This window comes from Pezoporus wallicus, unplaced genomic scaffold, assembly GCF_028554395.1.
Source record: "Pezoporus wallicus isolate ANWC-B61680 ecotype Strahan unplaced genomic scaffold, APGP_CSIRO_Pwel_v1 contig_5767, whole genome shotgun sequence".
In the NCBI taxonomy this organism is placed as follows: Eukaryota; Metazoa; Chordata; class Aves; order Psittaciformes; family Psittacidae; genus Pezoporus; species Pezoporus wallicus.
The window spans coordinates 7956965-7973763 of record NW_026640599.1 but is presented as its reverse complement, the minus strand read 5'-3'; the positions used below and the strand labels follow the sequence as shown (position 1 = coordinate 7973763).

The 16799-nt window shown below is 37.0% G+C and overlaps 1 protein-coding gene across 1 annotated transcript in view; it reads left to right on the top strand.

Annotated features, from left to right (window-relative positions):
• The window catches only part of ADGRG2 (adhesion G protein-coupled receptor G2), a 52612-nt gene that overhangs the window by 19189 nt on the left and 16624 nt on the right, over positions 1-16799 (top strand). The window contains exons 4-16 of the mRNA XM_057419546.1: positions 35-73; positions 1971-2003; positions 6075-6116; positions 7791-7838; positions 9044-9111; positions 10680-10750; positions 11757-11796; positions 11898-11932; positions 13240-13322; positions 13975-14035; positions 14548-15284; positions 16091-16289; positions 16632-16788. Of these exons, the coding sequence (XP_057275529.1) occupies positions 35-73; positions 1971-2003; positions 6075-6116; positions 7791-7838; positions 9044-9111; positions 10680-10750; positions 11757-11796; positions 11898-11932; positions 13240-13322; positions 13975-14035; positions 14548-15284; positions 16091-16289; positions 16632-16788 (1613 nt within the window). The remainder of the gene's footprint in view (positions 1-34; positions 74-1970; positions 2004-6074; positions 6117-7790; positions 7839-9043; positions 9112-10679; positions 10751-11756; positions 11797-11897; positions 11933-13239; positions 13323-13974; positions 14036-14547; positions 15285-16090; positions 16290-16631; positions 16789-16799) is intronic.

Sequence of the window (16799 nt, the reverse complement as noted above, 5' to 3'; positions counted from 1 at the left end):
TCTCTTTTTTTTTTTTTTCGTGTCTGTAAAAAAGGTGATGATTCGGGAGAATCGGCTGTAACAACCATTCCTGGTAAGAAAATCAGGACTTTACTGCAATATTTGTTACTTCCTGATAGATAAATCTGTTTTTATCTGAGGTAATGCAGGAAAGTTGTGATGCAAATAAGTTCCAACACTTACGGTTTTTATTGTTTATTTTTGAAGAGTAAATTAATTTCTTAATTCTACTTTGCAGTAAAATAGCTTACCTTATAGGATCACTCGTGGTTTGTGACAGTGATGCTTGGGGACAAAGGAGGGGCAAGTTGTTTGATCAGGAGGCCTTTGTCCAGTAACCTGAAGAGTGAACAGTTTGCAGAGACGGCAGAGGAGAAGCACTGTAGTGAGAGAGCTCACTTGCATCTCCTCCCAGTCTAGCAGATGTACCTATGTCATTTCATGTGGTGTGGTATACTGCATGCGCGTGCACACACATACACACACGAGACTAATAACTTCTGGGACCAGAGGTGATGAACATCTTCTATGAAAGCATTTTTTTTTAAATGAAAAATTTAGACACACAGAAATAGCTGTGTGAAAACTTTTTTGCTTAATGTATACTGACATATTGTGCTCTGGAGAAAAGAAATAATTCAGACACAAATACACATGCTTTTAGTTTTTTACAAATACAGTCTTTCTCTGGAAATGGTTCGTCTTTAAGAACTGCAGCCAATTCAATATTTGTTGTAGTTTATACCAAGCCAAATAAAACAAATGAAATCAGCATTTAGTTTTCACTCAGATTCCTCATATTTTGGCTTCATGTTAGTTGGCTTAGAAAATAATTTGTCTTCAGTATTGTTACTTAAGAACCAAATATGCTTATTTGGTTTATTTATTATATATTTATTTATTATGGTTTATATGGGTTTATATGGCTTATATGGTATTATATATTTACTTATTATGGTAATATATATAATTGTTATATATATTATCAGAAAGAAAAGCTCCCTTTCCATGTAATGAAGTCGATTACTTTTTTGTATTGATATGCAGCTATCTTTATGCAGAGTCACCAACTTTTGTTTATTATACTTAAGATACTGCTCCTACTAATGCTTTTAGTGAAGAAGTTTGGAAAATATAGTGTTCTTCTGCTATGAAGCTGCTCTGGCCCATTTTAAAAAAGTCACTAAGTTGTCATATTGGAGTGATATAAAGTGGTCCTCTAACCACCTTGTATTCCTGCCCTGACACCTAAAATATGCTTACCAAGCACATCCTTCCTCAGCAATATTTAAATTTTCTTCCACTGTCTTGATGTAATGATCTGTTTTTTTCTTTAGATGTAGCTAAAAAATTTTGCATTCTTACTCTATTTTATTTATATATGGTTACTGTAAAAAACAGCTTTTTTAAGACACAGTTTGCCAGACCCAGTGTGTCATCTCTGCTCATGACTTTGTGCAGGAAAAGTTCCCTGGGGCTAAGCACTTATCACTATTGGGTGTACCAAATTCATCTGCATCTTCTAAAAGAATGAAATCAGTAAAAGGAACTTCTCTGAAGGAACTCCATTACAAGCTGTTTGTATTCGGTTACTCAGATTTTTTAAATAATGTGAGCATCATTTCAAATACTTGTATTGAAATACTTGGAGCATTTTTAACAAACAATGCAATTGGTTTTAAAACGGATTTTAGATAAGTATTATATTCAAAGTTTTGCATCTTTTTCCTCCAAAGATCATAGAAATAAAATATTATATTAATACAATTTTATGTTTTTTTTTTTTCCCCCCAGAATCCTCTATTTTTACTTACATCATGTATCCTATTAACCCTTCAGGCAAGATTTTATTAATGTCTCTGTTATTTAGATTTAGTTAGATTTAGATTTTTTTTTCTTTAGATTTTATAGATTTCTGTTCTATTTTTTCTTTTTTTTAAATTGTTTTTACTGTTATTTTTCTTCTTCAGATATGGCTTCAGAGAAGACTACACAAACTGCAGGTAAGAAATAGCATGAAGAGTGTTAAGATCTGAAGGGAGATGTTTGTTGCATTAATGAAACCTGAATGCTTTTAATAACTGTGATTTGTTTAGTCCAAATTATTTTCTTACATGATCTTAAAATGTTATTTATCTGCAATCTGTATTTTAAGTCTGCATGGGTAGGGTTTTGAATAGCATTTAACTGACACTGAGCTTTCATTTGTATTCAAAATAATACATTGCTTACCTGTCATGGTTTAAGCCCACCTGGCAACCCAGAACCACACAGCCCAGCTGAAAGTCAAAACCACAGCACTGCACCAGCTACTAAGGAGAAAAATGACTGCTACTGCTGAACCCAGGACAGTATCCACCCCTTATTCCATACCATTCACGTCATGCTCAGATCCCACATTTTTCAATATACCATCACTCTTGTCTCATATATATATATATATATATATATATATATATACACATCCACACACATGCAAAGAAAGAGAGAGATCACTCCTTAAGTGCATGGACCAATCCCTATAAAGCTGCTGAGTTCATCCTGTCTGTGGTGTTGGGCTCCATCTCTTGTAACAGTCTTTCAGAGCAGGAGAGGCTGCGTGCAGTGTTGGATCCTTGTCTGCTGATGACACTGGAGAGCTTGTCTGGTTTCATCAAAGTTCATTCTTTGTTGGGATGATGGTTGAAGGGAAGTCAGGGCCAGTCGCTGATGACCTGAAGACATCTTAGTTGGTGGGCTATAAAAGTGCTACATAGCAGGCAACAGCATACACTTGAGTTCATTGGCTGTTTTCCCCTGAAATCAAATACCCTTGAGGTACACATCAGACTTCCCCATCTTCCCTCATTACCCACCAAGTATGTCCGGGTCCCTGAGCAAAATCAATCCCATGAGTGGGTTTGCCTTTACCTGAAGCAGGAATAACCCAGACTGTCTTCCCCAGCAAATTCTTTATGTGCAGCACAGGAACTTTGTCCCCTTCTACAGTATGTAGAAGTTCTTACTGGGCTGGGCCAGCCCTGTTGGCAGATCCTCTGGTATTGACCAACCAGATGGCTTTTGGTAAACGTGTATCCCAATGTTTGAAAGTCCCACCACTCATTGCTCTCAGTGTAGTTTTTAACAGCCCATTGTATTGTTTGATTTTCCCAGAGGCTGGTGCATGGTAGGGGATGTGATATACCCACTCAATGCCATGCTCTTTGGCCCAAGTATCTATAAAGCTGTTCTGGAAATGAGTCCCACTGTCTGACTCAATTCTCTCTGGGGTGCCGTGTCGCCACAAAATCTGTTTCTCAAGGCCCAGGATAGTGTTCCGGGCAGTGGCATGGGGCACAGAGTATGTTTCCAGCCATCCGGTGGTTGATTCCACCATGGTAAGCACGTGGTGCTTGCCTTGGTGGGTTGGTGGGAGTGTGTTATAGTCAATCTGCCAGGCCTCCCCATGCTTGTACTTCAGCCATTGTCCTCCATACCAAAGAGGCTTTAACCATTTGGCTTGCTTAATTGCAGCACGTTTCACACTCGTGAATAACCTAGGCAATAGTATCCATTGTTAAGTCCACCCCTCGATCACGGGCCCATCTCTGTGTTGCATCCCTGCCCTGCTGGCCTGGAGTGTCATGGGCCAGCTGGGCCAAAAATAATTCACCCTTATATTGCCAATCTAAGTCCATCTGAGCCACTTCAATCTTAGCAGCTTTATCCACTTGTTAGTTGTTCTGGTGTTCCTCAGTGGCCCGACTCTAGGGTACATGGGCATCTACATGGCATACCTTCACCACCAGGTGCTGCACCCGGGCAGCGATATCTTTCCACAGTGCAGCAGCCCAGATGGGTTTACCTCTGTGTTGCCAGTTGCTCTGCTTCCATTGCTGCAACCACCCACACAGGGCATTTGCCACTATCCATGAGTCAGTATAGAGATAAAGTACTGGCCACTTTTCTCGTTCAGCAATGTCCAGGGCCAGCTGGATGGCTTTCACCTCAGCAAACTGACTCGATTCACCCTCTCCTTCAGCAGTTTCTACAACTTGTCGTCGGGGACTCCACACAGCTGCCTTTCATCTCCAAAGCACTGGAGGGACCCACTGGACTAGATACTTGCCCATACTGTCCCAGACACCCTGCCACTCATGGCTGTTCATCCTCGGGGAAAACCTCTTGGTCCTCCTGTATCGTCGTCTTATCCTAGACGAGACTTGAGCCGTACCCTGCTTAGCTTCCACTATTGGACAAGATCAGGCATTCTCAGGGAGGTCACGCCGTAGACAAAACAAGAGAGCATATGCAGTAACAAGCTGGTTCCCATCAAGAGGAGCATGGTGCTTTCAAGGGCATTGAAAGGATATTCAGGATCTTTAAATCTTCCAGAATCTACTCCCACTGTAAATAGTCTGGTGGGGGAGCAGAGGGTGTGAGGGAATGTCTCCTTCACAGGTTGACCACCCGAGGAGGGAAAAAAAGATGTGTAATTGCTAAACACTTCTATTATATACCTCCCAAAGTATAGAGGTGATGACCACACTGGGAACACATACCAGCCCAGATTCATGATCAATGAGTCTCTTGCATTACAAGTCACTGTCATGAAGTACAGCAAAACAATAACCCTAGCCCAGGCCCCCATCTGATAAACACTAAAATAGCAAATACCAGCTGTAAGTAAGGTATGACATGCTGAAACTCCGAGATCAAGAGCAACAACTTTGAGAGCCAATAAATCAGCATTGTGACGAGTGACTTTTAATCCGAAACAATGAATGCTTATCACAAATACGATTAGACACACTCTGGTCAGATCTGTCATTATCTCAACCCTTCGTGCCCCACGTTCGGAACCAAAAAGAACTGTCTTGGTGTAAGCCCAGCCAGCAACCCAGAACCATGCAGCCGCTTGCTTACCCCCCCCCCCCCCCCCGAGGGATGGGGAGGAGAATTGAAAGAATGTAACTCCCACGGGTTGAGATAAGAACAGTCCAGTAATTAAGGTATAACACAAACCACTATTGCTACCACCAATAATAATAATGATACGGGAAATAACAAGAGAAGAGAATACAACCGCTCACCACCCGCTGACCGATACCCAGCCTGACCCGAGCAGTGATCTAGCCCTTCCAGGTAACTGCCCCCAGTTCCTGTACCGGGCATGACATGCTGTGGTATGGAATACCTCTTTGGTTAGTTTGGGTCAGGTTTCTGTCTCTGCTTCCTCCCGGCTTCCCCTCCTCCCTGGCAGAGCATGAGACTCAGAAAGGCCTTGGTCAGAGTAAACATTACTGGACAACAACTAAAAACATTGGTGTTATCAGCGCTGTTCCCAGGCTAAAAGTCAGAAACACAGCACTGCACCAGCCACTAAGAAGGAGAAAAATGACTGCTACTGCTGAACCCAGGACATTACCAAAGCCCAAACTGGGTATATTTCTGTTTAGCAAGTATGTAGTTTTTTGCTATATCTATATATATAATGTTTTCTATACTTTCTGATGCTATTTAAAGTCTTAAGTGAAATGTACACCCCTTTCCTTAAAGGGACATGATACATGTTCATGCTTCTCTGATTCTATGGTTCTATATATGTTCTTGCGATGAGTTGCCAAATACAATCATTAAAGACTCAGTCAGAACTGGCTGCCCCTTTTTTTTTCCTGATGCTTGTATTTGAAAACAAGGAATGTGCTCATCCCATGTCAGTACAGATTCTTACATGTCTGTAAATGAGCTAGACATCCTGCTGTTCATAGCTGATGGACAGAAAGACACGTTTGTAGAACCTGATTCATCTTATGCTGAAATACCCATGTAGAATAGGTTAAATGTGAATCACAACCTTAAAAGCATCACTTTCTCCACTGAATAAAGGGAGCCTAGAGTAACTGGCTCATATGGGGGTATAGACATTGGATTAGATGGATCTCACTCTGAGCGGTGCTTTTTATTTCCCACTTCTCCTGGAAAGAGAGAGTGTAAAGTGGAAAGTAGGACTTATTTTTGTGACATGTATTTCATATCATATTTTTAAGTTAAAATGTGAAAACTTAATTTTGAAACTTTTTTTTTTTTAACAGAGGCTCTTAACATCACTGATTATTACTCCACTGTGACACCAGGTAGGATTCATATATCCCCACTTGTCTTCTTCTGTGCTTGTCAAACTTCAAGTGTGTGTAAGTTTAGGAAGTGTGCTCCCAAATATTTTTAATAGGATCTTCTTCCTTGTTACAATCGTGTTTCATATGAGCAGTCTGCCTTATGTCATATTGATCTCCAGTCTGGTAGAAAGTTTAATTTTGCAGTGCTTGCCTAGATGGCCACATACAGAAGAGCTTGGTCATTTTGTAAGTCAGAGCAGCAGGTTACCACAGAGATGTAAGAAACACAACCTCAGGGACCATGTTTGCTTAAAAAAAAATAATCCTCATGCCTTTTAGTAGATTGAAGCAGAATAGATCCAGTCATGATATTCTCAGGGCAGGTCCAGTCTATAGGAGTAGGCTGAATTAGTTTTTTATTATCCAGTTAGTAGCCTGATAGACCAATTAGAATGTATTTGCACTGAATTAGTGCAAATGGACTAGGTGTCATACCAGTGGGTGCTCTGAAAAGAGAAAAGACTGCTGTTAGTTTTTACTTTTGTGTCACTCCTGGATTTTGTGTTCAGTTTTTGTGTTATTCTTTATGTAGTTGACAATTTTGACAAATTCAGTTATTAACATTTCTTTAAGGATTGTTTAAAAAAAAAAAAAAGATGATACAGGTTTCATAACTATTTCACTGACAACTGCCAACACCAAAGGGAAGGCAAATTTATTAGTCTGAAAATAATGTTTTCTACTAATATGAGTATTGCCATCAGCTTACAGTCTGTATGCTCTGATGGTAGTTTATTGATGGTGATAAAATTGATGAAGCATCAAGATATAACAGGCAAATACTTGTAGCACATAAAGAGTAAAAAATGTTTAAAAAATCCATTTCATTTCATATAGCTAATGGTAACAGCAGAGAAAATAGCATCTGTTTTTCTGTCAATGGAGGCCAGTCTATCTGCTTAAATAAGGAAAGTTGTGCTGCCATGTTGTTTTTATGAACAAGTGTAGGAGTTTTGTCTTGGATGCAAATATTTTTCTGGTCCTATGTTTTGAGTTTATACAACAAACTATCTGTTTTCAGTACCCTTAATACGGGATCCATGTTATTTCTTTGCAGTTTAGGTAGTATTAAAAATATGGAAGCAGCCAAAAGCTTGCTGCAACTAACTAATAACATGTTCTGCTAGTAAGAATATGCATGCTTGCTGTTATCATAGTTTGAATTCTATCAGGTAGAACAGTTATAGTTTCATTCTACCATAAGTAGCCATAGTAGGACCCTCAGAAGCAGATAACACACTACCTAATGATTGAATATGGTGATATTTGAAGAGTTTATTTATGATACATTGATTTCTGTTTTATTTGAATTAAAAACCAAACCAAGCTAAACTAAAACAAACCCACAACCAATCATTTGCATGTTGGTCCTCTGTGGAAACTCTTACAGAAAATGATTCAAAATTAATTAATCAAAGCCAGCATGTTTTACTATGAAAGCTAAGTTTTGGAATTTGTCATAGTAAGTATCCTAAAGAAGTGAAGACTAAACAGTATGTGAGGTATTTCTAAAAGGTAAAGACCGTTACATTTAAATTACTGAAATTATTGTAAATATGTACGTTTATCAGTATTGGGTTTAAATTCAACTTTTTTCCTCACTAGATTTTTTTGTCCCCCAAAAAACTATAGCAGGAGAAACCATTTTATGCAACGTTACAGCTGTCTGTAATTTTTCAGGTTAGTAGTTTTCTATTTCCTTTTTTTCTTACAAAAACCATGTACAAAAATCATTGAGTGATAAATCAACTTTTAGTTGTTATGTACAAACTATCTCTGCAATAAATTTCTTGTGAATTTAGAGAGACTTTGTATAACTTAAAAAAAAGGGGGGGATATTTTAAAGTAATGTTTAGTCTATTGTATTTTTTTATCTTTGGTTTCTTATCAAAGGACACACAGTTGCAAGTAAGAATTACAAACCTGAGGAAAAAAGAAACTTCTGTGCTGTGGTGGATGCTAATGCTTACCTTACTGAGCCTAACTGTATCAGGAATAGAAGTTGAAATAGTGTTTAGGAGAATTATTGTGAAAGCCTGTGTGTGTATTAAAAGTGTAATGTGACAGAACAGACAAACGAAAGTGGAAAGGGCCGTGATGTTCCATATATGTGTATTAACAAAAACATACTAAAAGATTTTGTTGCTACATGTTGCTGCCTTCCAAAACACTGATAAATGTCTTTTTGAGAAATACTTAAGAAAATGAAGTTACTTCTGCCAAGTAGCCATATGCAGAGTACTTTAAAGGTGAGAAAGAGGCAGAATAAGTAACTGGCCCCTACCCCAAGTTTCCCTGCTGACTGATGGAATAAACTGCTAGATGGTTTGAGTGATGTCATGTATTCATTCCTGTATGGGCCTTTTATCAATAGCCTTCACTAAATGTGTGGCTGCAGGAAGAGAAGTGTCATAGAGGTTCCTTTTTGTCTCCAAAATGGACTTCCCCGCTCTCAAGGAGTGTTGAATGTTGCTTTGAATTATGGTATCCTGAAAGTTCCTTAGTCCCTAAGGGAATAATTTTCAGAGTGTGACTTTGCCTTTACCCATATATTTTATTCTCGTTGTGGGAGTTGGAGGTGTATTAATAGTAATGTGCAATGGGGTTTTTCTGTTCAGAGGGTGAGAACTAGAAAGAATTTAGAGACAACCGTCAAAACTAAATATATAGGAAATAATGAAAGCTATTGGACTATTTCATTTGTTGAAATAGTAAGTGAAGAGATGGAAGAACAATTGCAAAAACAGTGAATGATCAGAAAAGCTAGTGTAAGTACTCATTTCCCTTCCATTGCAATACAAGAGAGTGAACTTCTAATTTCTCAAGTAATTTTACATCATGTGTTTTAGTGTTGATTTTCTTAACTTTCTTGGTTTTGGTTTTAGTGTTCTATGTGGGGAAGGTAAAACTTCAGGCAAGTGAAGAAAGTAACACATCACTAAAAGTAGAAATAGTAAGTGTTCTCTCTGTTAAAACTTTATTGTACGGAAGGTTGAAATATGTCTTTTTGTCTACACTTAAAATACTAATACCTTAATATGATTCTTGTTATGGCTTGTATAGTTTTGTTTTATTTCAAATATAGTTTGCAGTATAAGGTAATATTTGCAGTGGATGGATCTGTTCTCTCTAACAGTTGCTTTGCAGCTAAATTTTATAATTCAACTAAGTAAACTTCATACAATAAGGGCCTGTATTCTCTGTGTAGCCACTGAAAGGAGGGGGAAGCCCTGGGAAGTCTGGAGAGAGGAACTGCCTAATTAATAATTTACGTTCAGGCATACAGGATCTTCCTTTGGAGATTTGCTCGGGCAACATCATTGGATGGCAACAGTGTCAGCATAAATTAAGTTAGATTGTTTCCTGGGAATAATTCATCTTGAGACTCTCACAAATAGGGTATCGTTCTATGCTTTTTGACATGTGGCTAATCAGTTATTAATTTTGCAACAGGCCTATGTGACACAAGTGTGTCCACTTACGCAACACAACAGAGGTTTAAAGGAACAGTATCATGCAAAGCAAGGACGATATAGATTATTCAGTATTGAGATAACACTGTGAGGATGAGAATATTTAGTTGTTACAGATAAAAAGCTGAAGGTAGGAAAAAAAGGAGACTTTAACTTGTGAAGGGCCTTTCTTCTACACAACCCTGCCTGCACTCAGTGTGGAATTTGACATGCCAGACTCTGCAAACATGAGAGTAGTCAGCAAAATCACTGCAGAGAGCTACTGCACAAGTGTGCATGAAGCATTGAGTTTGGGCAGGAGTAGGCCCCTGGCAAAAGCCACCTCTGTATCATGTTGTATTTCAGTGGTGGTAATGCCTACTGATACCATCCCAGTGTATTAATGTTATGGCTATTAGAAGGATGGTTTTACTGTCTCTTGAAGCTCTTCTACTTTTTAGCAGACTTCTTAGGTAATGTCAATACTATATATGTTAGATGATGTTTTCATCATAGTGTCGGCTGTTTGCATCGTGGCAACCAAAAGAACATAAGAATGCAGATCTAAAAAGGGCATTTAGATAAACCTTACGGTGTTCGCTGGCCCTAAGGTTAGATCATATATGTTTAGATCATTACTACCATGCCTGTCACCTAAGTTTGTGACTTCTTATTCCCGGGATTCTACACTGTTGGTTACTTACGTTTATTTTGGAACCTGCTCCATTGCTGCACTTAGAAAGTTTGTTCAGTGTCTGGTCTAAGCTGCCTTTGTTGCACACTAAGCCAAATTCCAAATTCCACTCTTTCCAACATGAGATATGTTGAGGTCAATATCCTCTTGCCCATATCTTTCACAAAACAGATCCTGTTACTCAGACTATACTAGATGAGCCAATTCCTTCCATAAGTTGTGGCAACAATGTAATGGTGAATATTTGTTGAAATGTATTAATGAGAAAATGTGCTTCTTATCTTTGGAATTCGAGACTTGTGTGAAACAAACATGTTTCTTCTAAGGATAAAATTTACTGGTTTTATTTAGCTGTGGAATTTTTGTTTCTAACAGGTTAATAACATGACCAACAATCAAGTTACAAAATTAATTGCAGTTCCAGCACCTACCCTGCAAGAATTGAGGTAAGTAAATTTAAATAAGGAATGAAATCTTTGTTATATTTGAAAAAGATTAAGTGGTTTGTGTGGTTAGCAGGCTGTGCATTATCCTTGCAGTTTATAAATGAAAAACCTCAGGAGTTATGAGTTACTGTTTTTCTTAACATAAAACTAATATTGATTATAAAAGTCTTGGTTTTATTTTATGTACCACTGGAATTTGTTTTAAAAAAATGGTATGCTTGCTGATTTTGTTTTAGGTCCTTCAGTTTCCTTGAGCCTCAACAAGGCCTGAAGGCCTTGTTGTTTATATCATGATGATGTTAATAGTAGTAGTAGTAGCAGCAGCAATACCTGGTAACATGAAGTGTGGATTGTTGAGAATGCCAGTCTGGCTTCTGCTCTTCATGAAGGAATGGTTTGTATAATTTCAGGGATTCAGACTATCTCATAGGAAATTTACTAAGAGAACTTTCATATCTGCGTGGGTTTTAATATGTATTCTTGGAACCAAAACTGTATTTTTTATTTTGGCATAGTTTCTTCTTTCACAGTCCTCATAAGGAGAAGTTTGAATGAATGAATATTTACTGCTATTCTCAAAACTTGTCCTGAAAATCAATTGGCCAACAGGTCTTTTTTTCTGTAAAAGAAATGCACATCTTACTCATTCTGGTTTTGAGTATAAATTTAGAATTCTGTTCAAAATGCTTGCAAAAAGGCAACATTAAGACTTCTTTCGAATAACTTTTAAAGAAGTGGGTTGGTATTAACATATGTGATGATAGAGGTTTAAACTTTGTGGAGTGACTACTAGAAGGCAACTTACTACAGGTTTAATCCTTTGAAAAGGGTCCTTACAATATTGGAACTGGCATGATTTAAAAAACAAATTAACACCAATCAACTGTTACTTTCTTTTGGTGGGTTTTTTTCTCAGTAATTGCTTCTTTTATTCATTATATTGTTGTACTTGTTTTTAGAACTAAAAGTAGAAATTCTCCATAATGGTAACTTTTTTATTTTAAAGAATTTCAGAGTTCAACAAAACCTTGCAAGCAGTAAGTAAGGTAAGATTACTAATTGTTGTTATAGTTTGGAAAACTTTATTATCTAAGTATCAGTCCTGTTTTGTCCTGACAAAACAATCTATTTTCACTTGTCATTGCAGTCTTCCATTATGGAATGCAGTGCAGAAAATCAGAGGTTTGTTGTTAATCTTTTAAATGCTCATAAATTTACAAGCTTATATATTAATATATCAAACATGAATGGCTGTGTAACAGAAATAAAAACAAACTTTCTAGCAAAGTTAAATTTGTTAAATAGACTGGAGAAATATATGTAGGCAGACAAAATCTCATCCCGTTATTCGAGCATTAGTGATTTTTATTTTATTTTTTACCAAACTATATTGCTTTCATTAGTCTTCTGGTGAAATACCAGCCTGCCTACCATATTTCTTCTGCATCTCTATATTAGCTGACTTATATAGCAACTTAACCACTAAAGCTATGGGATTTGGGACCACCAAACTTCCATAGCTTGTAAAGACAATGCAATGTTTATGATGGAATTGCTTCAGACATCCCAAGTTACTGTTCTTTGGCTTGGGAAACCAGTCATCCTCAGGGTAGGAGCCTGAGACAGTAACCAGTTCAGAGTCTGGAAGCCATGTGGTACCAGAATGGCAAGGCTGCTTCACAGAGGTGATCCTGAAAACCCTGAAATGTAGATAATATGTCAGTTTAATTGCTACTCACCACTACATTGCTGGGCCTTTAAACTGATCAGCTTGCAAACACTATATTCTAAAACAAAATGTGGAACTTCATTTCCCCAAATACTTGAATTTGGGGTTTATCTTCCTGTGTTAGGATGAAAGAAAAGTCCAAACCACTGAGACTATTATAGGCAGTAAGTCAGATCACACTTTCATATCATAAACTGGCAGTATAGGGTACTATTTTCATTCTTGTTAGCTGAAAAAAAGATGGAAGTTTAGTCAGGGTTTCAAGTCATTGAACCATAATTGTAAATATGTAGTTACATGCTAAATGGGTTTTTAGGTTCTCTCTAAAGTCAAATGAGAAAATACTGGCTTTCCCTAGGCAATGGAGATTTAATATACACTGACAATAGCCACCTATGATACCTAAAAACTCTCGGGAGGTTTTTTACAGTAACAGTGGAGATTATGTTATTATCTTTACAAATCAACTCTTTAATGGCTAATATTAATTAGGAAGGACCTCATTTAAGAATAAACTGTCTGTAGAGAAAACAGAAAAGAAGCTGCCTCAAACTGATGTATTACTCTTATCTGTAGCCTGGCATAGTGTTTTATGTGCATTAAAAATATCCCCAAATCTGAAAAAGCCTAGGAAAAATGTACTTTCAGATTTAGCATTTGTGCTAATGTGCTTTCAATTTGTATTTTATATTAGTTTTATGCATCATAAAGATGAAACAGATCTGTTTCTTGAGTCTAAGGGGTTTTCTTCTCATCATAGTATATACTGCAATTTCATAATGAAGCTGGCTGAGAGAGAGAATACAAGCAGTTTAACAGACAAAGCAGAAATAAGCCGACTTGGTAAGTTATGCTTTAAACACAGTCTTATCACAGTGAGCCTTTCAGATTAAATTTTCTATCTTTACATGTGACCTTCAAGAAGCTGAAGGAAAAGATTGTTACTTATTTTTATAGAAAAATATTTTTTTGCTGAACAAGAGAAGTACATAAAAAAATGAAGCCATCTGATTTTGGGGCTGGGAGGGGGAAGATAGAAATACCAGTACAAAATTTTTGACCACATCAATATAGCAAAATTTGAAAGAATTATGTGTAAAATTACTCGAGGACATAAATGTGTTACTGAAATGGTGATCTATATTGAAAAGTTTATAAAGTAGCCAAGATTTCTTAATAATATTGTGGTAGTATGAAGTGGTGACTCATACCATTTGTTTCAAAAGATGTAGCATTTCATTTTTGTTTGTTTACGTTAACAAAAAAAGAGATCTGTACTTGTGAGGCATTGAGCAAAAATCGGGGGGTATTTCAATATTCTGACTGGTCGAGATCTGTTTTGTAAATGCCATTTCAGAAAAAAAATTGCATAATTTAGCAATTGCATAATTGCATAATAAATCACATGCTTATTTGAACATCCTACTTATTATTTAGCAATTAGCAATTTGTATGCTTCAGGATAAACTTGGTTAATGCTTCTTTGTCATCTCAGACCAGTGCTGCTGTTCATCCCTGAAGTATTGTTCCTTGACTGCTGAAGAATTACAGATGTAGTAAGTATAAATACAAAATCTGACTTGCTTATTTCCTGGATTTCCCAATGCATTAATAGAGTCAACTTCCATGATGCAGTGTAATAGCCAGGAAGGACTCCACAAGAACAAACTGACAAGCTTTTTCCTAGATAGCTCCCTTCTCATTCTTCCCTCTTCCTTTCCCTTCTCTTCTGGTTTTTTGCTTGTTTGTTTTTGATGCAGATAGCTTTTGTGTTCAGCATCAGGTCACCTCCAGAACAAGCAGCAAAGGCAGCAGTAGTATCTATGGGCTTGCTAGTTAACAAATAGATCAAAATAGAATGCAAGAACTCTCAAAGCGTCACAGAATTCGTATTTGTTACTAGATCATGAAACACCCAATCTAATTGCTTTTAAAATATGCATTATTGCTATTATGTCTGTATCTTCTATATATATGTCTGTATGATAACTTATTTTCTTTAAAATATAAACAGTGTTAAATTTAACATGCATTTCTGTGCCTTCTTTTTTTTTCTTTTTTTTTGCAGTACTATAAAAGTGCCGTCTCATTCTATATGGGTTCCTTTCCCCCATTTCCCTTCTCTCCCTAAAAAGACTTCCCCCAAATCCAGTACTCTTACTTCCCCCACTATGCTTTCCACCAAACAAAGCCCTACAATTAGACCACTGATCCCACCGTTCACAGAAATGTCTTCTGGAACTCTTTCCACATCTCCCACTACAAATACTCTCTCTGAAGCTTCTACCACATCCACTACTGAAACTTCTGTGTCTTCCACCAGTGTTACTACTACACTTTCTTTTTCTGAGTCTCCTGCCCAGCCTACTGTGCAAACTTTTACTTCCATAGCTTCTAATAAATCTGTCACTATCTCCACACCTGCAGCAAAATCTGTCACTAATGCTGCTTTCTCAGTTAAATCTGATGGTGGGTATCTTAGCAAGCCTATTACACTTGTTTCTCCTTCTGTAGGTTTCACTAAACATTCTGCAGTATCCTCTTCTGAGCTTCCCCCCAGACCTTCAGTAACAGTTTCCCCTGTCGAAACTACCACCAAATCTGTTGCAAAAATTCAACCTCCTGCTACAGATTCAACCCAACCTATTCCTAGTTACAAAAACATTACTAAAGCACCTATTCTTCCCCTTACTCCTTTCACAATAACTTTGACCCCTACTGTTAGTCCTGTCAACCATGCTGTCTCAGCTTCTCATCATCATTCTACTGCTGATGGCCATGGCAGCCTGCCTAAAGGGAGCACAGGTAAATATGACAAGTAAAATGATTTTTTTTAATTTAATTTGAATGTTAAATATCGAATTTGCTTTTAAATTTTATTAAACAAGATTATATACCCAATCTGTGACCTTCCAGTTACTGTGAAAAACCTGAGACAACTTTTGTAAGGTCTGTACTTATTTTAAAATACATTCAGAAGTCTTTGGCCATGATGAGTGATACCTCACTCCACAAATTGGTTTGTAACTGTGATAAACAGGTACTGTGCTAAGTTCCCAACAGGTACTTTTTGTAGAAAATATTGAGTCACTGAGCCAGGTAGATAATTTTTTTACTAAGCTAGTATTTAAAATATTACAAATCAATGTTGGATCATTCTTAAAATTGTGTTATTGATTAGGAATATTCTTAATGGCTATGTATTTTCCTGTGAAGACTGTACACATCTTTACAAGTTTCTTTTTAAATTGCTGATCTTGCCTTGTTTTTATTTTACTTTCAGGCATCCAGTAGCTAAAAGTCCAGAATAATAGAATATTTAACATCACTAATGGCTTGATGTGATGAACTTTGTAATCAATAAAAAGTTGAATTAATGCTGGCCATTTGAAACCTTGCTTTATGTTTTCATAAGATTTGAGGTATTGCTATCTGCAAAGTAGCTCATAGTGAGAAAAGGGGGTTCTGTTTCACATAACACCTTGAGAGACCTTTCAAGCTGTGATAAGATTTGTTGGTCAAGAGAACTGCATATTTTTTTCTGCTTCTCAAACGACTTAATTTGTTGAATATAATGTTTAAATAAATGCACAACTTTTCTTCTGTCACAGGAAAGACACTGTTGGCTACCACATACACAACTTCTGTATATACCACCATTAATATTACCACCGCTGAGCAAATTGTGTCCAAAATAGAAAGTGATTTAGCAAATGGAAAAGTAGAGCCAAAAGATGTAGAAAGGATGGTTAGTGAGGTTAGCAAAGTCCTGACTGCTTCTGAACCATTACCACCCCAAATATCTAACAGGTAGGTTATTGTGGCAATAGATAAATGTGTGTTGTATTGACTGTGTTGATAAATGGGTGTCAGCAATATTAATTTTTTAATAATCATAATGCAAAACTATGTTTCTTGTTCAAAATGGAAGGAGCACCATTCTAGTGTTACCAGATAGAATAGAATAGGATTATAGCATAATATTATCTAATATAATATCATGGAAAACAGTATAATTTTTTGTGTTAATACCATATAAGTGAGCAGAGTCAGTTGTATTTTACACTATGCTTCAATTGCTGCTCCAAAGCTACATCTTGCCTGAAAATATTGGGCGTATGTACTTGGTGATACTATTTCTTTTCTTAACAGGATTATAAAACTGGTGGATTATATTGGTTTAAAGCTGAACTTCTCAGGAACATCTGCTGATTTTGCCTCCCCTTCCTTGGCTCTAGCAGTTGTCAAAACCACCAGCATCCGCTCCAACCAAATGTCTTTTGCTGTCCAGGACTCAGCTGATCTCCAGGTTAAACACTG